The sequence below is a fragment of the Strix aluco genome, chromosome 17 (assembly GCF_031877795.1).
Source record: "Strix aluco isolate bStrAlu1 chromosome 17, bStrAlu1.hap1, whole genome shotgun sequence".
Classification (NCBI taxonomy): domain Eukaryota; kingdom Metazoa; phylum Chordata; class Aves; order Strigiformes; family Strigidae; genus Strix; species Strix aluco.
Genome location: NC_133947.1, coordinates 17,063,657 through 17,088,323, shown reverse-complemented (window position 1 = coordinate 17,088,323; position 24,667 = coordinate 17,063,657). Strand labels below are relative to the sequence as shown.

The 24,667-nt window shown below is 40.3% G+C and overlaps 1 protein-coding gene across 6 annotated transcripts in view; it reads left to right on the top strand.

Annotated features, from left to right (window-relative positions):
• The window catches only part of RALGAPB (Ral GTPase activating protein non-catalytic subunit beta), a 67,066-nt gene that overhangs the window by 23,176 nt on the left and 19,223 nt on the right, over positions 1–24,667 (top strand). For 2 of the 6 annotated variants that reach the window (XM_074843533.1, XM_074843534.1), the window contains exons 10-21: positions 3,426–3,461; positions 5,275–5,476; positions 6,853–7,020; positions 8,086–8,200; positions 8,438–8,585; positions 11,276–11,340; positions 11,542–11,674; positions 13,675–13,808; positions 16,281–16,463; positions 19,070–19,221; positions 20,884–21,071; positions 23,195–23,301. In XM_074843533.1, coding sequence (XP_074699634.1) covers positions 3,426–3,461; positions 5,275–5,476; positions 6,853–7,020; positions 8,086–8,200; positions 8,438–8,585; positions 11,276–11,340; positions 11,542–11,674; positions 13,675–13,808; positions 16,281–16,463; positions 19,070–19,221; positions 20,884–21,071; positions 23,195–23,301 — 1,631 coding nt within the window. The remainder of the gene's footprint in view (positions 1–3,425; positions 3,462–5,274; positions 5,477–6,852; positions 7,021–8,085; positions 8,201–8,437; positions 8,586–11,275; positions 11,341–11,541; positions 11,675–13,674; positions 13,809–16,280; positions 16,464–19,069; positions 19,222–20,883; positions 21,072–23,194; positions 23,302–24,667) is intronic. The other 4 variants (XM_074843529.1, XM_074843531.1, XM_074843530.1 and 1 more) reach the window with 4 other exon arrangements.

The window sequence follows — 24,667 nt, the reverse complement described above, 5'->3', positions numbered from 1 at the left end:
CTGCCCTTCCAGGATGCCATGAGTGCCGTGTGAAGTGCTGGTCACAGCAATGTCATGGCAGGCTGTCAAAAGGAGAAGGATCTGAAGATGGACCCATGCTGCTGAAACCGCATGGCGAAACACCAAAGTCTGATTGCCTGATTTATCCTTTTGGATAAATTCTTTTGCTCAGCTTCTGTTTTAGGAGGGAAAATGTAGCAAGACTTGTAAAGGGCTAGGCTCCTGCAGTTCCTGTTGACTTGAAGTGTCAGTGTCTTAAATCAGGTTTAAGTGCAAATTGAAGAGCTTCTGTCCTGGGAGTCTTATCTGTGAAGCCTGATGCTTCCAGGTGGAGTCTTTTCCTCCTCGCAGTGTAAAGCAGGAGGTGTTGTGCTGGGCTGATGAGGTAGGCCAGGAGGATTGTGTACTGTGGGGCCCATCAGTAATAATCAGATCTGCATGTTGTGCTCATCCACCTGCCTCTTCTCATGCTACCCAGTATAGATGTGGCTTGAAGAAAGAAGGCAGCAGAGAAGGGACAGTTAGCTGCCACAATCCCTACCCTTAGGAAAGAGGACAAAAATAAATCTTCTTTTTGGCTGTAGGTTGGCTATACCTGTATATCATGGTCCATCTGCTGTCCTCTGGAGCCTGGTACAGTAATGCTTTTGCCACTAGCTTGAATATTCTTACCATGTTTGACACTGCTGTTGATAATCTTTGCATTAACTTCAGGAAGCACTATTGTTTTTATGGATGCTTTAAATATTTTATGATTGGGAAGTGTCTGCACTTAAAATCAGCTTTGCTATGTAGTATTGTCTTCCACTGGCCCACACACCATTTCTCTTTTAGATCTGGGACTGCAGCTGTGTAAGATCTCAACAGCGTTAAACCCTTCTAATGTTCAGTTTGTTTCAGTGCTATGCAGTTAAGAATTTCTTCTGTCATAGCTCTCTGATATGATTTATCTGTTTTGTTGCTGGCTGGAGGACTGAGGACCGCCTTGAAAAAGAAAGAGGAGAAATGTCTTGGTACAGATTGCTCCTCGGTCCGGCAGACAGATCCTCTCCCTGGGACACCTTTCTGGAACACTGCATTTTCTAGTGCATGTTTCTTATTCCTCTTCTGTCATGTGACACATTCGCAATGTGAACCCATAGGAGATGATTCCTAAAGAGGTATTCGTGAGCTAAATGTGAGTGCCTAATGGGGAAGCCTGTGGATGAGCTGTGGGCTCAAGTTCTGGGTCAGAATTTAGTTCAGTTAGTTTACTTCAGTTAAATGAATGCTGCTAGTTCACATGGACTGACATGTTGTCCTTCTCCCATCTTAAAACACAAGTGTTTTTGAGCTTTAGGAAGTAAAAAGCAGCTGATCAAGGCTCATGTGAATGAGTACCTATTTACCCTTGATTTTCTTCTTGTCCTGGAGCCTCACATATCTCACTACTTGAACTCTTTAACCTCCAGAAACGAAGTAGATTAAAAATGACTGGTGGGAAAAATGTGCAGCTTTTTGTAGGTTCTGAGATGAAAAATATCTGAATAGGTGGAAGGGTAGCTGAACTTGCTCTACTTGACCCTGCTTTGGCTGGGCTGGGGCTGACTCTATAATCTCCTGAGGTCCCTTCCAGCCTCAATGCTTCTCTGGTTCTGTCAGTGTAACTGCTGCCCCCCTGTTGTTCAGTTTTCTGTCATCTTTGTTGGTAAACTTCTTGCATGATTCAGGATGATCATAGGTATTTCATGTTTGTGGATGCCGTGGTTTTGTCTGTCGCTTCATGGGAAGAGAGAATTGTTCTCTCCCACAAGACTGGCTGGAGGTCATCTGTTTATGGCTGAGTACTGGTGGAGTTTGTCACTGGAGAGCAGTCTTCCTGTTTGCTCTTTGAGCCCTGTCCTTCAAGATAGTCTTGTGTTTGGATTCTGAAGCAAATCAGCAGTCTTGTCATCATGAGTATAATGCTTTTGTGCTTTGAGTGTCCTGTATCAGGTTTTAGCTTCTGCACTGAGGCCTTGATGGTGAAGCTTTATGGCTTTATAGCAGGAAGCTAATGCACATTACTCTGTATTGTGGCAAGAGAGGAAAAATGATCTGTTTGAAAATGCATAGCTGGTTTGAAAGGAGCTGCATCCTGCTGGTGTAGTCTTTAGAATTAGATGCTTGCATGGTATTTATTTAGCTGTTAGCGTGGCATAAATAGCTCCCTATGATTGGTACTTGAGAAAACGCCTTCATGAGAAATTCACCATGAAGCCCTTATGAAGTTAACCCTGAATATGACATCTCTGGGGTGTGTGTAGATGTGCGGAGTACATCCAGCATTTCACTGGCAGGATGTGTTGCAGTTACACAAGCTGGGCCATACAGCGTGTGCTGCTGCAAGTTGCTGTCCTCAGCTTGGGAGAATTGGGAGAAACTTGTGAATACCTTGTACCAGCATTTCAGCCACTGAATTTTCCCATCGGATGGGCTCATTCTTAATCCTTGTACCTAAAGTCGGTCACAAGCCTGCCAGCTGTGTGTTTTATAGCAGCCAAAGGAGTCCTCTAGGTGGGCTGCTGATATCACCCAGGTGCTGTTGGCAGCCAGGGAGTCTTGGGATACAGTTTTATCCTCATTTCTTCTGTCATTAATATTAAGGTCCCAAAGAATGTTTCTGGGGATCTATAACAAACTGTAAGAAGCCTTGATTAAGGACACCTTGAGTGTTGCTGAGGGGCTTTGTCAAGAGTCTTGATCTCACCCTGCACAGTCAAAGCAGCAGCTCGTACAAGGTGATGGCGTTATCTCATGGTACCTGGCTACTGGAGTCTTTCCTCTCTTCTTTCTCTGGAGATTGGTTTTGAGATGTTGATGTTGTGGTAGTGTTATGCCTTTTATTTCTGCTTTGGAAGATTGTTGATTGAGCTGGTGGTCAGGGGAGGCATGCCTGGGTATACTGGTTGTTAGCAACTTGGCTTAGGGAAGATGGAGCTGTAATACCATCAGGAACTCATGGTTTGGAAGAAGTATTGCTGTGAGGAGACTCTGCAGGTAAGTAACCTTCCCCTTACAAAACGTACCCCAAGTCCCAGAAGCCGTAGGATAGCCTAGTGTATGCTCCATATACAGTGCAGCACAGGGAAATGTACTTGAGCTGGGAAGGGTTAATATATCCCTTTAAAGAACTGATGTACATTGATATGAACAGCTCTAAATCTTACTAGTGTTTTGTAACTTTTTGTTCATTGTTTTGCATGGTACTTTCAAAACCATAATTTTGGACCTGAATGCCAATTTCCTATGTGTTTAACGAGCTTGCTATATCATAAAGCTTTTAATCTATTTTTTAAAAAAGCTAAAAGCTTCTTAACTTATATTACAATTTCACCATCTTAAAAGTATTTTATAACTACTGCTGTCCTTTGATTTGTTTCCATTTTATTTCTATTATCTTGCAGCATCTTTTATCCAAATTCTTCTTTCTTATAAATCTTGTAAGTAGGAACCAGTAGCTTTTCCTTAATTGCGGTCATGCTTTTCTTTTTCCATAATCCCATGTTTTATTTGTAAATTCATTCTCATTGTCTCTTGTAGCTTTTGCACTTTTACTTGAAAAAGACAAGTAATCTTTTTGTGTGTGTTTTTGAATGGGGAGGATTGTTGGCAAAAGCAAATTAATCTGCCTGAATCAGTCCCATCTTTTCTGTACTTTAGTCTGTGATCATGTCATGAGTTTCAGGACTTTGCACTAACCATGTTTTTTTTTTACTTAAAGCTTATTTTACAGACCTAGTGTTTGATTTGTATGCATTGTGCATGTAGTGTTTTTTTCCAACTACAATATATTGCTGGATAGCTTATTTAGGACAAAAAAACGGCTCATGGGAAGATGCATAAAGATTTGTGCTTATTTGCTACTTATGTCATGAAAATTTGAAAGGTAACAGTAGGTTGAATGATGAATTTAAAGACAAAAAATTAAGAGTAGTCACTTGTCATTAGGACATTTCCTTTAAAAAATAAAACAAAAAACCCCAGCTATCTGTAAATTAACAGATATTCCAATGTTGGAAGTGTTAACGGGCCTTTGCTTGCCAGACTGATTGTGAACCTGATGTTCCCCAGCGTCCCACACTTGAGAGAGAGGAAGTTCTCTGCTACTGGTAGAACTACATTGGCGTGATTCCATTAGGAGCACACATTATCTATTGTTTGATTTTGTGGCTTATAAAAGTTTTGAAAATCAATACAGTCTTAACTGAGAATAAGAAGGAATGTACTCTTTCTGCCCTTAGTAATTTGAGTGAAGTTGTCCACAGGAAAAAAAAAAAATTCATTGAGAGCAATATATTTTTTTTGGTTGCCATACTGGAAGAAAGGATGATGCCAGCAAAATGAGTAGCCTCCTGCATTGTGTGCATGTGATACTGTGTGAAAGGGGGACCAGAAATCTCTCTAGAAAGACATGAATTTAATTGGCTTGGACTAGCAGAAGTGTCCTGCGGGGCGGGAGCACAAAGCTTGGCAGAACCACATCCTGTTTGAGTAACAGCGGGCTCCCGAGAGACTGCTGTGGAGCATATTGTGGGATAGGGAGTAGGAGAGGACAGCCTCCCTGGTAGCTGCTGTCTGGAGGCTGTCTAATGTCAAAGATATTTAGCAATTTCAGTAGTCATGTGATGAGAGAGAGACCAAATCAGGAGAGTGAGTTACAGCAAACTTCTCTTTCTGATATGGGTCCTTAGAATTTTGTTTTGGTCTTGGTTTTTTCTGTGGGTTTTTTGGGGGGGGGTTGTGTGTTTTGTTATTGGTTTTTTTTAATGTTTATACAACAAAATTGGATCAAAGCAGCTCGGTGTTCAGAGCAATGTAAGAGATTGGCCAGCTGAAAATTAAGCATTTGCTTGAAGGTCACAGTAATGGCACCATCTAAATGTTTTTTGATATTTTAAGGAAGCAAGGCAAGGTGTTACTTCATTTTTTTGGAGATGAGAACTAAGTGAGGGAAGATCCTTGTCCTCCAAAGAGGGTAGGAAGCTAATACTGGATATAAGCGTACTCTTCCCAGCAGGAAGTTGGGACAGGCTCTAGAATATGAAGATCAGTTGTTATCACCCTTATAAAGAAAAAAGTTAGTTACACCCAGAAATACTTTCTAAACAGAGGCACTGACTCAAATATAGTGAACTAACAGCTTCATGATAACTACTAAATTTGACTTGATCTTTGTGTCCAGGATCCCATGAGCCTATTATATATGTTAACAAACACAGTGACACACTGTTTTTTTTTTTTTCCTCTTCCCAGCTATAGCAACTCAAGCTAGCGTGGAGTTTCGCCGGAAAGGATCACAAATGTCCACAGACACAATGGCTTCCAACCCCATGTTTGATGCAAGTGAATTCCCAGACAACTATGAAGCAGGAAGGGCAGAGGCATGCGGGACACTGTGTAGGATATTTTGTAGCAAGAAGACTGGGGAGGAAATATTACCAGCTTACCTATCCCGGTACTAACCTATCTTCCAGTCACTTTGTTGGTATAACCTTATAGTGCACATTAATTCACAGTGAATAGCATTCTGTTATTGTCTGAATCCTGTGTTGCCAATCAAAAAAACCGTGGTTAGCCTTCAGATGCTGTAGGTGGGGGTCTCTGGCTAAACTGAGTAGTGATTTCCTTTCATCTTCTCATGATGGTGGTTTTCATTGTGTTTTCTTCAAGTTCCAGTTGAAGGGAAGTCCCTTACGGTGCCTCCCAGCTGGAAGGAATGTTGTCGTCTTGATACTTTCTTGCCTCTCTTATTCTTGGTGTGTTTTTAAATTTGTCACTGAATATTGTTCCGATGGAAAAAATAAGTGTGCAGACATAGTAAGGCTTTGTACACTTTATCAGACCATGAAGGGTCTTATGCTGTCAAACACTGCAACACTGGGATGGAATGTGTTTGTGGGATTGTTTTTTTCGCCTTTAAATATAGAAATACACTAATATTCTAGTATTTAAAACAGTTGTGTTCTGAACTACCTGTTTTCAGTTTTGTTTCTAATAAATTAAGGCAACTGTCATAGTGCACCTTTTCCCAAATTTTTGTTAGAAAGTAAAATAGCAGAGGCTAGAGGCAGAGAATCAACTTTAAATCATGACTTTTTCAAACTGTTCACAATTGTCCCAGATGGCATCAAAACTTGCTGGAAGACTGAACAATTTTTATTGCATGTTGTAGTGTTCTGTGTATAGATAGTGTGTGTTTATCTTACCCAGTCATTGAGATTCCTCTGTGTTTGCAAGCCTTCAAAAAATAAAGGGAATATAAGTATTTTCTGACAAACTGCAAAATAAACCAACTGCTTTAGGATGATGGCCAGCTAGGTTCCTGTCCCCTGCTTTTTCACTTGAACTAGTTATGATGGCTATGTTTGGTCTCATTTTCCATATTGCTGATAAGTGCGTCCTGCCCTGCCCTCTGAAAGATTTCACAGTATTTTTCTTGTGTTGAGGAGTTAAAATCAAGGTCTCGCTCCCATCCTTACACAGGGCAGGGAGTGATGGGATCCAGGCACTGTTAGTAACTATCTGGGCTGTATTTGCACAACTCCCAGTCTGTGTTGCAACAAGTCAGAGGTTTCAATATAGCTGTGGTGCACTGCTTTTTCACATGAAATACATGTGATTTGTGAGGGGGGTTTTGTTGAGCTTGTTAGGTGCATTTGCCTGTACTAAAGTAATTTGGGGGGGATGCTCGGATAAACATTTCTTAGCTCTGATTTTGAGCCTTCCTCTATTTTATATATAAAAGATCAAATAGTTGCTGCACATTCTTGTTCATATGGGATGCTGATGCTTTTTATCTGCAAATAATTTAATCTTATCTTTTTTTGTCAGATTTTACATGCTTTTAATTCAGGGTTTGCAGATAGCAGATTTCGTTTGCCACCCTGTTCTTGCCAGTGTTATACTAAACTCCCCTCCTTTGTTCTGCTGTGACCTGAAAGGGATTGATGTTGTGGTTCCTTATTTCATTTCGGCTCTTGAAACTATTTTACCTGACAGGTAAATTGCTATTTCCGTATGAACATCACCAGAAATGTGGGGAGGTATTTATCTTCTGGGGTTTCTGTCATTCCCGATTAGTTTTCACTGAAGGAACTCTGTAATGTGAGTCTCATAGTGTGTATGTATTTGGTGGTGATAATAGTGGCACTTTATTTAATGCAATTTTCTTTAAAGCAAAAATAGTACTTATTTTTAAATGGAATATGTGAATTATCTACATATTCATTGATGGAAAGCAGTACCTGTAAGAATAGGGGAAAAGGAGTGATTTAGCTCAAATATATTGAAAGCCTACAGATTTTTCAATAAAATTGCACAGGATATTCATTAGTGACTGTTGCTGCAGTGAATTCATTGAAAGTAATCTTAGACATCATTTAAATAGAAAAATCAATAATTTAGACAGGCTGGTGAAATTGGAGTAGGTTCTTAAACCAGAAGATATGTCAGAGCTTTATAGATTTCTGGACGTTTTGCTGAGTTAATACTACTCTGTGCATGCCTTCGTCAACATATGGTTTATGTCTTGGTACTGCATTTCATTTTGAAGTTCTGCATAAAATGTTATTTATCTTCTGGACTTAAATCTGAGCCACTGCTTCTTTTGGATAGGACTTATAAGTAGAAGAATTTGCTGGTGGCTACTTAAAAAGTTGATCTGTGTGCTAAGCAGCTTGTGTTTTATGCGATATGTGCATGAACATATTCTATGGATCTCTGATAATTCTGGGTGGGTTTGAGTTGTTATGAGCCAGTAGAGGCTCATGATTGAAATGTCCTGCTTTGAAGATTCAGTATATGAATAATACTTTCATCGGCTCATTGCTTTTATATGGGGTACAGAATCCTTAGCAAGTGATAGTTCCTGCATGAATTCACTGTGTTATTACTGCTGTTTAAAAAAAAAAATTTAAAAAATCCTGAGCCTAGAAAGAAACAGCCACATTGTATACTGCAGATTATTTAAGACCGCTGGGTGGCTGTATATTTAACTTTAACTTAATTAAATTTGGTGCCAAATTCCTGTGAGACATTGATTAACTCTTATGCTTTGGTTTGCAGAGAACTCTCAAAGTTTAAAATCTATGTAAACCCCACAGAGCTAAGAAGAGCTTCGATTAACATCTTGCTGTCTTTGTTGCCTCTCCCTCATCATTTTGGAACAATAAAGTCTGAGGTAGTAAGCTTCCCACTTTGTTTTGCGTTTCCATTTTTGTTTTCCTGGTTGTTTTGGAGTGGGATTTGGATGATTTGTGGGTTGTATCTGGTGTTCTGGTTAGCACTTGCCTCTTATAGCAAGTAAGACTGTGCAAGTTGTCAGTAGCAATGTGTGCTGTGGATATTGACTTCTGAAACCAGTACCATGGTGGTGTGATCTGTAATTGATACTGAAATAAATGCATTTTTCCTTCAGGTTGTCCTGGAAGGGAAATTCAGCAATGATGACAGCTCAACGTATGATAAGCCAGTAACCTTCCTTTCCTTGAAGCTGAGGCTTGTGAATATACTTATAGGAGCTTTGCAAACGGAAACCGACCCTAACAACACTCAAATGATACTAGGTTATTTCAACTTTTTTATTTATTAACTGTGTTATAGTAGTGTCTGTCATCATCTGTCCTGGAATAACGTGGCTTACTAGTAATGTGTTGCTCTGTAAGAAAAAAGATGAAATTCCTGGCAAGTTGTCGTCTGTATAATCTCCCTCATACTATGAAAACATCTTGAAAAGCCTCACATTTTTGTTAATATCTTTCTTTTTACAAATGTGGAATAGTACTTGAAAAATAGAAGCAGAAGTAAAATACATTCTAGCCAGAACAGTCATAACTAGGAATGGAAATAGGAAAAAATATTGTTTTAATATTGGGAAGGATCCTTTACTAATGGTTACAGGGAACATTTTAGGTTTTGGCGTGATTAAGCCTAGAAACAAATTGAAGTACGGGGTGACTGGTGGTCCAGCACTGGCAAAATACAGATGACATTTGTTTAGCACTGTGTAAATCCTCAAACAAAAGCTCTGAAATAGTCTGGAGATGCATTGTAGTGCAGCAACGAACTGTTCTGTGAGGTAATAAGTGTATTAACATTATTCTGAATATTCAGAAAGGAAGTAGAAGCTGAAAACTGGAATAGTGTGTAATCTGTCAGGTTAAATATATTTTCAGACAAATAAAAAAGGTACCTGCCTTTTATTCTCCTGCCCACCCCTTATGTTTCTCTCTTTAGAAGTGCCTTTTTCCACATGATGGTTGTGTTCTTCAGTAGTTACAATACCCCTTTACTTTTGTCTGTTCAAAAAGGAATCAGACTTGCATTGCACTGGGAGGTGTCTGCCTTGTTCTGGCAGACAGAGAGCCTACCTGATTGATAGGGGAGGGTGAGAAAATGGCATGAGCAATGAAGTGAAGGGAAACAAATCCAGTCTGCAGAGACTTTTGGAAAGTTTCCTTGCAGTGGTTGAAATAGTTCCTTTACTAGTGGAAGAGTAGAGGAGGTAGTATGAAATATTGATTTGCAACCAGTGCTGATGGAGGGATGAGGATACTTAACAGGTTCAAAGTGATCCTCCAAGCGAGACCCACAGCGCGTTGGTGCAGAGGGTTGCACCACCTCCAGAACCACAGGGTGATGCTCTGTTAAATCCTACCCATGTGTTCATACCCCTCCGCTGCCAGTTGGTGGTTTTATCTGGCTGGGTAGATGCTCTGCCTTGAATATTTCTTCTGCCATTACTATTCCATGATAGTCTATAGTAGTCTGTCTCTCCTGTATTTCTGTTGTTAAACCCATATTTCTGTATGTGAAGTTATTTCCTCCTGGATTTGGTTAGAGAGTATTCATGAATCTCCAGTTTAACCAGAGATGCTCACACATGCCACCAGCTTCCCAACAAAAGCAGTGTTTGTTTCTAGCTGCTCACTAAATGACAGTGCGTGGTGCATTTCTCTTCATATAGTAAGCAGTGTTTTCCTAACCATTCATTGCTGGGGGTGGGGATGGGGGGCAGAAAATTAAAATGGATACCACTGAGTGTGTCAGTGTTAGCCTGTTACAGGTCTGTCCTCACTGCTTCTTTCCTCATCACCTGGGGGTGGTGCTGCCAAGCAGGTACAGACTGTTCGTGCTGGTTTGCCTAAGGCACGCAGATGCATCAATTTTAATATAAGTGTTTTACACTTGTGTGTAGTTATCTCTCCCAGAATGGAAGGGATAACTACCTGCTGGCTAGTTTGGATGCAGTAGGATTGGCTACCCCTGCACTTAGAGCTTCAGCTTTTTCAATACAGTATTTTGGGCACTGATGGAAAACAAAGCACAGAAAGTGAGAGGCTGAGGATGACTTCCAAGTAGAGAGAATTTCAGTGTATCCCACTTCAGACTGTGAACTGGCCTCCTGATTTAGGAAATTGGTTTTATGTTTTAGCCAAATTGAAACGAAAACAATTTTAATTTGCTCTGCAAACCCACAGATTGTCAGTGGTGCAGATATTAGCCTTGATTTTTTTTTTTTGTGGGGCAGGGGCAGAAATGTCTTTATAAAAATAAAACTCCTTGTGTTTTGGGGGTTCGTGTCACTGATAATTATGAGAACAAGTGTGGTCTGTTGCACTGATGTCTTAGGGGTTGCTGAATGGACCAGATGTTACTTGCTTTATCTTCCAGCAGGTTGCTGTGTGTACTGGTAGTTCATTAAGACTTGAAAACATGTTTTTGTTTTCCAGTCACCAGCTGCCTTTTGGCTTGTAATGGCCAAACTGGGGAAGGGGGCCTCTTTGTGCTAGGCAAGAACATGGCCAAGGCCAGCACTGTGTAATCTTTGAGGTGGCTTTGGATGCCAGCTATGCAGTTCATTTTAGCTCTTTCAATTATCTAACAAATACTGTTATTTTATTCACAGAATCACTAGATATCCTTAAATGTAACCTGAGTTTTTAGATGAGCACAATCTGATGGGGAGACAAAGAATGATTCCAGCCCTTCTGTGAAACCAATGTCCTTCTGAACTGAGGAATTTGAAAAACCTGTGTTCAAAGCATTTTTAAACTAGCTGAAGGCACTCTCTGTCTCAGCTCTCATCAGTTTCAAATGGCTAAGCCTGAAGCAAATCCTGTGTTTTATAAAACTCTAGAGTTATTATAAAACAGGATGGCAATCCTGTATGTTAGACCTTCAGTGCTTCTTTGTAATTTTAGCAGTGAATTTTCTACTGTAGTCTTTAGTTACCTTCTTGTATCTGATTCTTCAGGTGCAATGTTAAATATTGTTCAAGATTCAGCACTCTTAGAAGCCATTGGCTGTCAGATGGAAACGGTAAGTATTTTTTGCTTATGAAGTTACCACTTCAGAAAGAATGCATTACTCATTTTATCTGCTGTTACAAGGTGCTCAGTTAGCATCTTGAGGTTTGATCATCTTTCTTTTTTCTCCGTTGTATGTGAGAGCATCCTCTGGTGTGGGGAACTCTACTCAGAAAAATCTTCTCATGGCTCAAAACTGACTTTCAATTTGCAGAACGGTGGTGAAAATAACCTCTTCAAAAGCCACAGTCGTACTAACAGTGGCATTAGCACTGCAAGTGGTGGCAGTATGGAGCCCACAACACCAGATAGTGAGAGACCAGCACAAGCCCTTCTGAGGGATTATGGTAAGGATAGCTCTTTTGAAAAAACTGTCATATGCCAGGATGATGTTTTTTGGGGTTTTTTCTGTTCCTAGTTCTGGCTAATACATTAATGCACATGGGTGTTTTGAACCCAGGGTGGATAGCCCCTTTGTTTATTGCCAGTTTGTGCTGATATGTGCCCTGTTGGTGGTTGCTCTTTAATCCTACTAAAGGACTCTGTTAACATTTTAAAAATAAGAATGTAAAAACTTATGAAAAAGGTGTGTGCAAACTGCTTTGCTTTACCTTATGTCTTCAGGACACTTTGTTTTCATGAACAACAATGGGGTAAAAGTACACCAAGCGTAAATCAATTGCTTGATTCATTTTGGTAGCATTCCAAATGCTTACCTGACTTTTGCAGCACCTTTTCTTAAACTATATTTAAAGAGCATTTGAAGGATTCCTGTTTATATAGAGCGAGTAAGCAGAATGCTTGTGATGTGTCATTTGTCATAACAAAAGAATTTAGTAATTAACTTCAGTTTGCTATGTCTTGTACTGTGCATTTTTGAGTCTTTGTAATAAAATCCATGTTCTTCTAAATCCTGTTCGGTAAGCTGGCTGAATGTCAAGATCCTGGAATTTCATTTGCTCCTTTGGTCTTCATTGGTTTAACTGGTGTTGACCAAGTAAATATGAGAACAGATCACCTTTATGTTGTAGTTTAGGCTGACAACTCTTTCTCTTGCCAACCAAAAAAAGTTTTTTTTCTCTAGTTCTATAACTTAAGGAGAGGAGGGAGATTAGCAGGAAAGACTTTAGTGTATTCTAGGGATTCATATAAACATTTTGGTGCTTTCCCTACAGGATTTGTTTGTTTGAAATTATTAAAGTGCTAGTTTTCAGCACACCATTTGAATTGGGTGTTTAATTTGTATGGGTTTTCACTGGAAAATGCTTGTAATAATATCCATTTCTAGGTTTAAAAAAAATCTTTCAAATATTTGACTTATTGAATGTTTAAACCATGTCATAACTCAAAAGATAATTGTGTAATATATTCATTTTCTTGGATTTTTAAAATTTCCTATGCATAGAAGGTAAGGTTGTAAAAAATTTATGAAAAGAATTTCTGTGTTTCTGCTGGATGCTTCAAACAAGAGAAAATTGAAAATACAATGGTCTATTTTTACTGTTTGACTGCAGCAAACACTTTAAACTGCTACTAGTGTAACATTGTAGTTAGCCCCTGAGTGTTAAATATGATGATTTAAGTTTTGGGAAGGATATACCTTAGCTGTCATAGTTCTCATGTCTCTTTAGTCATTTAGCAGGTTTTGTCTCTGAAATTAATTTGCCTGCTTGAGTTTTAACCAGTGTGTATAGTATTTATGTTCCTAATATTTTGAAATGAGAGCAACTATATGGAAAACATTTTCTATTTTTAATTTTGAGATAGAGGTTCAGGGAAATTAAAGGTCTAGAAATATTTTTTTTTTCTCCTTTAGGACTGATTCTTTCATTATCTACATTTCTCTAACTAGTACAAATTTAAGTAACACTAGGTATAGAAAGAATGGGTAACTTCTGGCATAGATACCTGAAGTTACATGCACTATATTAGTTTGTTACTGATGCCTAAATATACAAGTACTAATATACATGTGTCTAATATATATTACTAATGCCTAAATTTTTCTGCGACTACAAGACGTCACAGCAATTTAAGTACAACAGCCAACAACAGCAAAATCTGAAGCTAGCTGTTCTGCTGCTGAAATGCAGCAGTGCTGGGATTATCCAAAATGTCTCCTAAAAAAATTGAGATAAGCTAGTCTGAATGTATTTGTATAATGTCTGGTGGTGAATACAAGGGAGATAATGTGTGCAAAAGTGACCAAACCAATTTTTAGGTTCTGGGTTGTTTGTAATTTTATGTGTGTATTGTGGCTGCTTTGGCTTGTGCCTGTGCTTTGCTTGTCACTAATGCTTAGTTATTTTCCCTCCCTTTGGTATGTGGTATTGGGGTTATATCCTAGCTCTTAATACAGATACAGCTGCCGGACTACTTATACGCAGTATTCACCTGGTAACCCAGAGACTCAACTCACAGTGGAGGCAGGACATGAGTATCTCTCTGGCTGCACTGGAGCTTCTGTCTGGACTGGCAAAGGTGAGAGGTGAAGTTGTGTGTGCTCTGGCCTCCTCCCAAAGAGCAGTTATAGTCCTGTTTAGGTGAATGTCATGCCACCAAACAGATGTCTGTGTCTGAGTTTGTCAGCAAATGTTCTGTTTGGACACAAGAAAAAAAAAAAGTACTCCTTTTGTACTCTCCTAATGTAAATGCTCTGTGGCTCGAATGATGTGTGCCCTATAAATGCCTGTTGGCTGACAGTGAAGCTCAGGGTGGCTCGTTCAGATACACGTGGCTCTGCTGCACGATTCTGGCCGTTTTTGTTGAGCTAGCTGGATGGCTCCTAACCTTTCTCATGGATTCCCGTGTGTGTCTGGTTTTGGTTTTTTACACTACAGGGTATGCATCTGCCGTATTAGGCTGCACAGTTGAGGAAAAACTTGCCACTGAGTGTGCAGTGGCAAGTGGTAGGGGCTTGCAGCATTAGTTTTCAACCCCACTGTGAACCATTTATCATGGCTTTGCTTGGTTGGGTGGCTGGTCTGTCTGTTCTCTGCGTAACCAGACTTAGAAACAAGAGGTTTTGTTGCTGTCACTTGGTAGATTGCAAATATGCCAGGGTATTAAACAACTCAGTTGCCCTTTTTGAAAGGTTGTACTTGCTTTTCCTCTTCCATCTCATCTTGGTAATAGTTTTCTGAGCTTAGAAGATGATAGCGTATTTCTGATGTGAAGGTGTCACTTTCTTCAGAGCTTTATCTGCACACAGTTCCTTGATTCAGCAGCAAATAACTGAACTAAAGGCACTAGCTGGAGGGGCTTTTTTGTTGAGAAGTAGAATGCCCTTTTCTGCTTGAGGGCTCTTGTCCCCAAGCTGGACTTCGTGATACTTGTTAAGCAAAAGTTCAGTGGGTTTACAGCAGCCGCAATGACCTGGTGGGACAATTCAGCATCTCCTGTCACATTCCCCCAGGAACTTGACAGATCTCTTTGAAATACGTGTCTCAGGCATTTTTTTTAGAGTGTGGAGTCAGCACTGAGCCGTGTTGGACTGGGTGCTTATTTTATTACTGCAGGAGCATGAGCTGAAGGATGCATTTGAAAGTGTTCTGCAGTGAATTAATGTATGGTTATTGGGTCTTACAGAACATCATACAGAACCAGGGGTTCCTGCAGCTTGTGTGGTTAAGCCAGTTGGTTTTTTTCCTTGCCTTGCAATGAGATGGAAATATGAAAATATATTATCTTTTCAAATGCCTACCCAGGTTAATATTTAATATCTTAATCTTTGTGTAATTCTCCTGCAACTGAAGTAATTCTTCCTCTGGGGTATCTTGGATATCTTTTCCCTTTGTAACAAAGAGGGTAGAAAGAAATTACCTCTTACTGCAGAACTGCAGAGTGGAGGAGTGGTTCTGCTTGTGCCGTTGGATGTAACAATTCCCAAAGACCTTCTCAGGTTAGAGACTGCCCTGTCTTGTGTCTGTTCAGCACTAGGTTATTCATGGGACTTGGGAAATTAAAAAATCCTGTTTCCTGCAAAAGTGCTGGTTCACCAACCTGCTTTTCATGAGCTCATCTTGAGGGCTCTATTTGCTGTAGATACTATGCTTCTGCAGGAAATGCTGTCTTCATACTAGGTCTCTGAATTGTCACCTCTCCCTTTGTGGAGTACAGCTGCCTGGCTCTGGTGGTGTCACCAGTAAGACCATCCACCTTCCTGCTTGGATAAGGGTGCACTTCAATGAGTAAAGCTTTATTTGGCATGGTCAAATGCTACAGAGTAGAAAACTCCAGCTTTAACTGACTGTTCCTGTGCCAAGTCACAGGTTGGAAAGAACAGAAAAGAGAAATTGCGTTCTTTAGTTCTATAATGTAGATCCTCATGTGTCAGTGTACAAGGCTCTTCACTAACCCTCTGGTCCAGAGCCTTGTTCCCTGGAGCCCTGAGTTGGGAGAGAAGCTGAGGGGTTTTTGCAGTAAGCTTTGGGGTGGGGTTACGGGTTGTTTTGCCAATCTGCTTGCCTGAGGATGGGTTTTCTGTCCCTTTTTCACTGGTGAAACTTACTGTGCTGGCAAAATACACTTCGGGGAAAGTTACGTGAGCAGAAGCCCTGTGGAAGGGAGACTTAGCAGGGAGTGGGCTCTGAGGTACAGAGTGGGTTGCTGTAGCTGAAGGAGAGAGGTATTTGCTGAAAATAAGTTTCAAATACTAATTTATTCATCTTGCAATTAGTTTCTTATCAAATCATATTGGTACCACTCTTGCTCTTGGAAACCAAGCCATACAATGTGGGGGCACCTCAGTGCAGCATTTCTTTCCTTTAAGTTTCAATATCCTGAAATGCTGTTAAATACTTTTACCTACAGCTTTTAAGCTGTAATCATACAAGAGCTCAACCATTTATTCCTGTTTCTTAAAACTGCATTTAAAAAGGCTTTTAAAAACTATTTCTTCTCTGAAAGATTTTTGTGGAGGAATTTTCATCCTCTCCTGCTTGCTTTACCCAGGTGAAAGTGGCGGTGGATTCTTCTGATCGGAAGAGAGCTATTAGTTCAGTGTGCAGCTACATAGTGTACCAGTGCAGCCGCCCAGCCCCGCTCCACTCCCGGGACCTTCACTCCATGATAGTTGCGGCTTTCCAGTGCCTCTGTGTCTGGCTCACTGAGCACCCTGATATGCTGGATGAGAAGGTAAGAGTCTCTGGTCTATATATTTTGAGCACTCCCACTTGTAATGCCTTTTGTGCCCCACCTGTTCTTGCTACTTTAAAATAATGTGGTTTTCTTAGTTTTCAACAGTATACTAGGAATTTCAAAACTAGCTTCTGTGCAAAATAGTTTTGAACTTTGATTTCTGCTCTTGATTCAGTAAGAATGTTTTTTGGCTTTAAAATTATCTTTCATACTTCTAAGAATGTCTTGATCGTTCCTCTTGCTTTGTGAAACTGCAAAAAGAGAGAAGAAATGAAAGCCTGAAAAAACAAACTGAAAAGAGAAATATGGGAATTAATGGTGTATAGATATCGCATAGCTACCTGCTGCAGATAAACTCCACTGAAAGCCATATCTCAACATTTCTCAGCTCTCACCTGACTAAAGCATCTTCTAGGCTTACTGGAATTCATTTGATGCTAATATTTTGATAATCAGAATTTGTTTCACCAAGAAAACTGTGTTCTAGAAACTGAGCAAGGCATAGCTCAATCCAAGATGGAATTTGCTTGGGAAGCTTGGAAGGAGCAGGAAGTGAAAGATGAATGTTTTCAACAGCCTTCTGTCCTGGGGTTTATGAAAAAGTAATTAAAAAATTTGCATATTTTCATTGATAGTCTCCCTGCAGAGACAGCTTGGTGATCTTACTATATTTGTATATAAAATCTGTATTAGTATGTATTATGTAATATTTTAACAGAGTTCTGTATAGAACATATATTTCATATATATTTTTGTTTATATATTCTATAGCATATATATTTTTTAATGAAAATTGAAAACCCACAAGCAGGACTTTATTTAAAGATGTTTTCTGCATGCACTTTAGGCTACTGGCATGGTACTAGGTAACTAGGACAAGATGGTTTCCCTGGAGGTGGCACAGCATGGGTATATTCAGTTGTGTAATTCTTTATTTCATAGAATCTTAGAATCATTTAGGTTGGAGAAGACCTTTAAGATCATCAAATCCAACTGTAAACCTGACGCTGCCATGTCCTTCAGCACCACAGTCTACAGGTCTGCTGAATACCTCCAGGGATGGTGACTCAACCACTTCCCTGGGCAGCCTGTTCCAAGGCTTGACAACCCTTTCCATCAAGAAACTTTTCCTAATATTCAATTTAAACCTCCCCTGGCACAACTTGAGGCCATTTCCTCTTGTCCCATCACTTCTTACTTGGGAGAAGAGACCAACACCCTCCTTTCAGGGAGTTGTAGAGAGTGATGAGGTCTCCCCTCAGCCTCCTCTTCTCCAGACCAATCCCCCCAGTCCCCTCAGCTGCTCCTCATAAGACACGTACTCTAAACCTTCACCAGCTTTGTTGCTCTTCTTTGGACAAGCTCCAGCACCTCAATGTTGTTCTTGTAGTGAGGGGCCCAAAACTGAACACAGTAGTCAAGGTGTGGCCTCACCAGTGCTGAGCACAGGGTGACAATCACTTCTCTTTCATTTAATTTCCTTTCACTGGGTTCTTGTTTAATTTTAGTTATCACTATGTATCAAGATAGTGTTACAGACTGTGTGCAGTATATACTGGACACTTAGTAGCTCATTCCTGAGTCATTGTAGTCAAGATGGGAACTTTCATGGCATTTGCAAGTGTTAGAATTGCAATTTTCCAGGTGCCTCACCTTATATTTGCTTTGAATTTCACCTGTTATTTTACTAACCAACACTGTAAAATCCTCCTGTATTTCTTCATGGCCAGTCTCTGCATCTTGACACTGGTTAACTTTGCTCTGTCAGCAAGCTTTAATCTTAGTCTCTTTTTTTTTTGTCTACATCAATTGTGATTATAAGGACGGACACCAGCCAAGACCTAGAACCCTGCCTGGTCTTGGGTGGTAAAAACTGACTGCTTACTTGTGTTCAGATTTTATCCAGTTACTTATTTGAGATCGCTTTCCTTGTTATTCTATAGCTCAAGCCATGACGTTTGAACCTTTGTTGTAGCAATGCAAATATCTGCAGCAGATGATTTTGTAATGAGCAACATTTGTGAGTCATACCTGGAGTTCTACTGAGCATTGGTCTCTACTGCAGTAGATTTGTTGAAGCTTTGCTGTGTACTTGTAGTATATTGTTACTGTTCTCTTGATGAATTAGATACCATGATATATTTTACTTATGAAAGCTGTTGGCAATTGAAAGACTCAGAAAAGGTTTTCTTGCAGTCTTCCAGATGAGTTCGTACTTAATGTGCTTATAACTTAACTAAAAGTTCTGCAGTCTCAGAAATGCATTTATTACCTCTTTAAATATTTTTCAATTGCACTCTTAGTAGTCCTCTTGGTAATTTGGTACATATGTAATTGAATATATTCTGTTTATTTGTTCATTCAGACCACTTTCTACCATTAGAATACAAACATAAGTAGACATCTATAGATGGAGAAAGTATCATTCCTATAGCAAATGTGATCTTATTCCAACACTGTTATAATAATCTTCTGCCTTTATTTCTGAGCTCATATTAGCAGCAGTGCTGTATTTTAATTGATGGTATATCACTGTTTCACTGAAGTCTTGGAAACATTTAATGGAGTGTTTCTGCTTTAAGGTGGTTCCTCTTGTGTTTTAGGATTGTTTAAAAGAGGTACTGGAGATTGTGGAGCTGGGCATTTCAGGAAGTAAATCCAAAAACAGTGAACAAGAGGTCAAGTACAAAGGAGATAAGGAGCCAAACCCCGCATCCATGAGAGTGAAGGATGCTGCTGAAGCTACTTTAACGTGGTATGTAATTTGTCAGAGCATGTTTACTGTTTAGCATTGCCTTGTCTGAGAGTGTGTTAATTGGGAGTTCCCAGCTGGTGAGATCTGTGTGATGTAGCAAGAACATTTCAAAAGCCAGCCAGGAGCTCCTTCTGTTTTGCCCTTTGGGCAGGGTTGTCCTGTGCTCTGCCTTAGCTGTCTTCCCCCTCCCATTATAGGTGTTCAACAGAAAAAAGATCCCAGTGGTTGCTGTCCTCCCCTCCTGCCTGTTCTCTTCCTTGGGGAGGAAAACTCAAGTCTTCCTGTAGCCCCTGGTGTTCTGTTCTTGGCCAGTCCTCTCCACAGATAGCAGTTCCCTCTATCTCCCACTTGCTGACCCTGTCTTTCCATTCCCCCTTCTCCTTATCCTCAGCCTGACAAGATACACATTCCCCACACTGATTGGGAAACTGATAGACACTATATCTCATGTGTAACGCAACGGGGAATGGCACGTGCAGCAGGTGTAAGCTGGTGCAGGGTGGGATTTCAGTCTGCCCACCACGTTGGGCTCGCTTAATATATTTGAGAGGTTCTGCTGGAAATGCAGTAACAGTTAATGTGTGGGTTGGAGGGGAAGCACGGAGAGGAAAATTGAGATTTATTCCAGAGAAGCTGAAAACCACTGTTTTACTGGATGAGCAGCATGATGCTAGACAGGGCGGATTGAGGATGGCTAGGATAAATATATTTTTCAAAAGGCAATAGCTGCTTTCTTTTTGTGCTCTGCTTCACAATAAGATTGTTATAAACTTTAAGTTAGTAAAAACATCTGTGTAATTTCCAAGGTCAAAACAACTGCGCACTGGAACTTGTAGACAAACATTTGTTACCTAAAACTGCTTCTTTTCATTTAGAGAGATGAAACTATCTGTTCTCAGAGTAAAGTGGAAAAGTGTGTGGGGAGGACTTCAATAAACTTACTTTTGGTCTGAGTGGTGGTGTTAAAAGTCCTGAGTTGGTTATGATCTTCAGTCTGGCACTGGACAGCTCTCATTATTGGTTCCTGCCGTAGAAATTTTCAGTTTCTAATAGTATTAGGTAGATCCTGCACAACTTCAGATGATTTCAAGTGGTACTTCCAGGAGCCTCCTGTGACCATGGCTCCAAGGAGGTTAGGCAACTGAGGCTTTCTCCCAGGGAAGGTTACCATCTATGGTAGCTATGCTTGCGTGATGCTGGGCCTTTCTTAAAGGGTTTTAAGTTAATGTAACCTGTACTTGAAGAAAGAAAAGACAATCATAACTAGTGCGTCTACCATGTCTGTCTTGTTTGTTGATATGAGAGGGCTAAGGTATGGATTATTATCTCCAGTCATCCATGATCTTAAAAAAATGAACATTAAAAAAACTGTGGAAGGGTACAGGTTTTTGCACTTTAAGACATATCTTAATATCTTTATAGCCTAGGTTATAAAAAAACCTCATTCTGTAGGCAGAGTATCCTTCCTTGTAGGTTTTCATGCATGTTTTTGTGGAGTTACTGGTTCTGTTTTAACACAAGCTGATGGGAGAGGGCAGGCTTGCCCTGATAGGGTAAGTGCCACGTCAAGATAGAAATGAAGAATATGAGTGAAGGTCTGTGCTTGGGTGGAACAGTTCATCTTCTTAATCTGTCATCATTTAACTTTTTTCTCACTTGCAGTATTATGCAGTTACTTGGAGCATTTCCTTCTCCCAGTGGCCCTGCTTCTCCTTGCAGCTTGGTGAATGAAACCACTTTAATTAAATATTCTCGTCTACCGACCATAAACAAGCATAGCTTCCGTTACTTCGTTTTGGATAATAGTGTCATCCTGGCGATGTTGGAGCAGCCCCTAGGGAATGAACAGAGTAAGTTCATAGTTCCCATTTCCTTCTTCCTCTGGTCAAAACTCTCTGTATGGAGCTGCAAAACAAAGGCTCTTCATCAGGTGTCTCTTAGATTTCAGGAGCTTACCTGTTCTGTGGGTGTGTGATTGAGCAGAGTGTTGTTCTGAGATGAAGTGGTGGGAGTAACTTTAATGCCACAGATAGTCAAACATGTGCAAGCCCATCTAAATTGTTCATGCAGTTGTCTCTTTCACCCAGTTAAATCAGATACTTGCAGCCGACTGCCATTTAAATTATTGCTGACGGACAAAAGCAATAGCGTTACATTTTGAAAACATCCTTGGTCATAAAAAAATGAAAACACAGAGTATTCCTGTACTTGATATAGTGTGTCCCTTGATAGGGATAAGTATTCAAAAAATGGTTGATGTGACACCTTTATGCTTGCACAGTTGCTTTTGTTTGCTTTGGGTCTTTTGTTACTCAATGTTTCTGTGGCTGCTTTCAGCTCAAATGGTTTTAGCTGCTTAGGAGCTGTTATAACTTTGCTGTGCACCATCCTGTTCTATCGATGACACCTACTGTAAGGGAGAACTATCACAGGGTATTGGCTTTCACAGCTGAAGCTAACTCGTTCAGCCTCATACTTTGACCAACAAGAATTTATATTTAAAAAATCTGGTATTAAATTACATGATGCTTTGAACTGAGTAACTGATCCCCCTGTAAGTCTTCATGTATGACCTAACAGAACAGATGAAAATTCTCTTATATGCTACCTCAATGTGTGTTAGATCTGCTGCTCTGTCACAGATATGGACAGGATGGAGTCTGGGTACAAGTCTTGAAAACAGAAATTGCACAGAACTTTATGAACTAAGAGAAGTTGAGTGGTCCAGAGTGCTTCAAACTCATTGAGAATCACTAAATAGATCTTGCAGAAGTGGTGATGCTGGGAGCCATTGTGGCACGTCCACCCACAGTCTGTGTTTGAGCAAGTGTGTTCCTGACTAGAATGGATTAGAGCACACTAGAACGGCTGAGCAGTTCTCATCGTTCCTCTGCCTCTGCTAAATGCATTACTGAGGAATCCTGTAAAGCTATTAGAATCTCAAATTAGATTATCTTTTCTTGCTGTGCATAACTTGCTTACAAATCCCCTTTGAATTACAAGATTAATTGCAGTAATGCACAAGTCTGTCAGATCACTTTTGAGGGAGGTTACTGAAGTGGGTGACTGTGGGGAGCTGGTTTGGTTTGTCTATGTGTGCTTATGTAGCTGTGTCACACTCTACTTCCCATGAAATAGTGGAGAAGGAATATATAATATAATATATACCTGCTAGGTACCTGATGGTGTCAGGTTGTGGTTTATGTGTACAAAAGAATAAATAATATTAAAAAGAATAGCTGTAAAGGTATGATGATCCCTCTTCTAAAGTGGCTAATATGGATGGGCTTTTAAGTCTTGAAGGAAGACTGAAATCCCTGTAACGTTAAAACCATCACTGTGCAAGTTGAAAGGCATCTCAGGAATCTGCAGTCTAACCTCCTGCTCCTAACAAGGTCAATACTGAATTCAGACCAGGGCAATGCAACCTGACATTGTTCTTGCAGACCTATGAGGACAGCTTCTCTGTGTCCTTATTCCTTGTGGTGAAAAATTTTCCACGTTGTGAAGTCTGCCCCTGTCATAATTTGGCCATTATCTCTTGTCCTTCCACTGTTCTTACTGCTGCTATTTGTGTGGGACCTTTACAGAAAGTCATGGAAGGATCCTGGAAACTGTGTCTCCGTATGTCTCACCTAAACAGGCAGTGGCTGGACAATCTGATTTCATTTCCTGGAGATAATCTGGGGAGAAACAGTGATCTGCATGAATTTGAATGAAAGTTACTTTTAATGATGAAACTGACCTGGCAACTACTTGACAGACCACAAAGTAGACTAGTACTTCCCTGGTGCAGAGGGGAGGATTGCTTGTGTCTCACTAGGAATTGTGCTCAGGGTCAGGGAGGAGTTAACCTTGAAAACAAAACCTCTGTCATCATGTCTGTGTTTCTTTCTGGTTAAATTATTGCACAGTGAACTGCTTGCAATTTATGATGATGTACTATTTTCTTCTTAACACATGTGCTTTGCAGATGACTCTTTCCCCTCTGTCACGGTTTTGATCCGTGGGACATCTGGAAGATTTGCATGGGCCCAGCAACTCTGTCTTTTACCAAGAGGAGCGAAAGCAAATCAAAAGGTCTCTATCAAAGCCCGTAAAGAAATCTTTAACTTAGAGATGTTCAGCAGAAATTCTACTAATGTGAGACAGCCCCACAGAGCTGGTGATTATACATTAAGGCTGAGCCACGGGGCCTTTAGCTGTAGGTAATGTGACACATCTCTGGTGACTCTTTATGACTTGTGATTAATATTAAATACAGGCTGTGAAATTACTGTTGCCTTCTAGACTTGTTTAAGGGGAGGGGGCAGTCTCCTTGTTTTTTTCTGAAAACATCTTCTGAGGTGATGGGACAATGGACAGTGTATTTAGTGTGTAGGCATGAGTGTTGGTGCTGATTTTAGGATGCCAGGCAAAGCCCTTGCAGCAGAGGGAGCGAAGTCTGGAGGTGTAGAATGAGATGCTGCAGAGAGAACAGTTAGTCAAGCTGCGAGGCCCAATGTTGCAAAGATGGCTGTAAACCTGCTGTAAAACAAATAATCCAGATGAGCTCTGGAATGGCTCTGGAGAGGAATAGTGGAGGAGAAATACCTCAATCTCATTTTACAGTAAAACTTCTAATTGCAGTTGTCTAGTGGAGCATGGCCTTCTGTTACCAAAATTTGTCTGTTTCTGAATTTCTCTAAATCTTCAAATTCTTCACATGCCCCTCAGTAAAATAAAGAAAATAATAATGCAGCGAAATGAGGGCTTGTCAGTCCAGCTGTTATGTTCACATGTAGATGAGTCTGGTCTCCACAAAGCAGGCTTTGGGAAGACCATCTGTGATGCCTTTGGAGCTGTGCTGTCACTGAAGCTGAGCTGTTTTGCTGAATAGTGTCAGTCCAAGTGTGGTGCCTCCCACACCAAAGTAGTCATGTCCTGACTGCTGACCTTCTTACCAGTTTTGAGGGAACTTTTCCAACTTAAAGGCATTCTGTAACTGTAATGTTAATGGTTTTGCCCTTTTGCAGTGTAATTGGTAGTAAATAAATTTATAAAGCAGCACTCAAAATGTAATTAAAGGTCTTGCTTGCTTGGACCTTATGCACCTGCAAACCTGCACCTACATCATTTGTTGCTTTCATTGGTAACATCAAGTTTTGAAGGAATTACTAATGATTTAGAGTACAATGTAGTAACAAGGTCAAAATTGCATTATGATACATCATGCAACCCCTTTGATATTCTGGCAGTGCCTCTCACTCCTGACCCACAGCGTTGCTGCTGTTCTCATCCAGGACTTCTCAGCTTGACTCCTCGTGATCATCATAGTCAGCAGGGTTAAAATGGAGCCTTCTCAAACAGTTGGTAGCTTTCGCTCAGTCAGTTAAAATGGGCTGAAAATAGGATGTTGCCATGTAAACTTGCCAATTTTATTGAGATTTGCAGCTGCTAGAGGTTA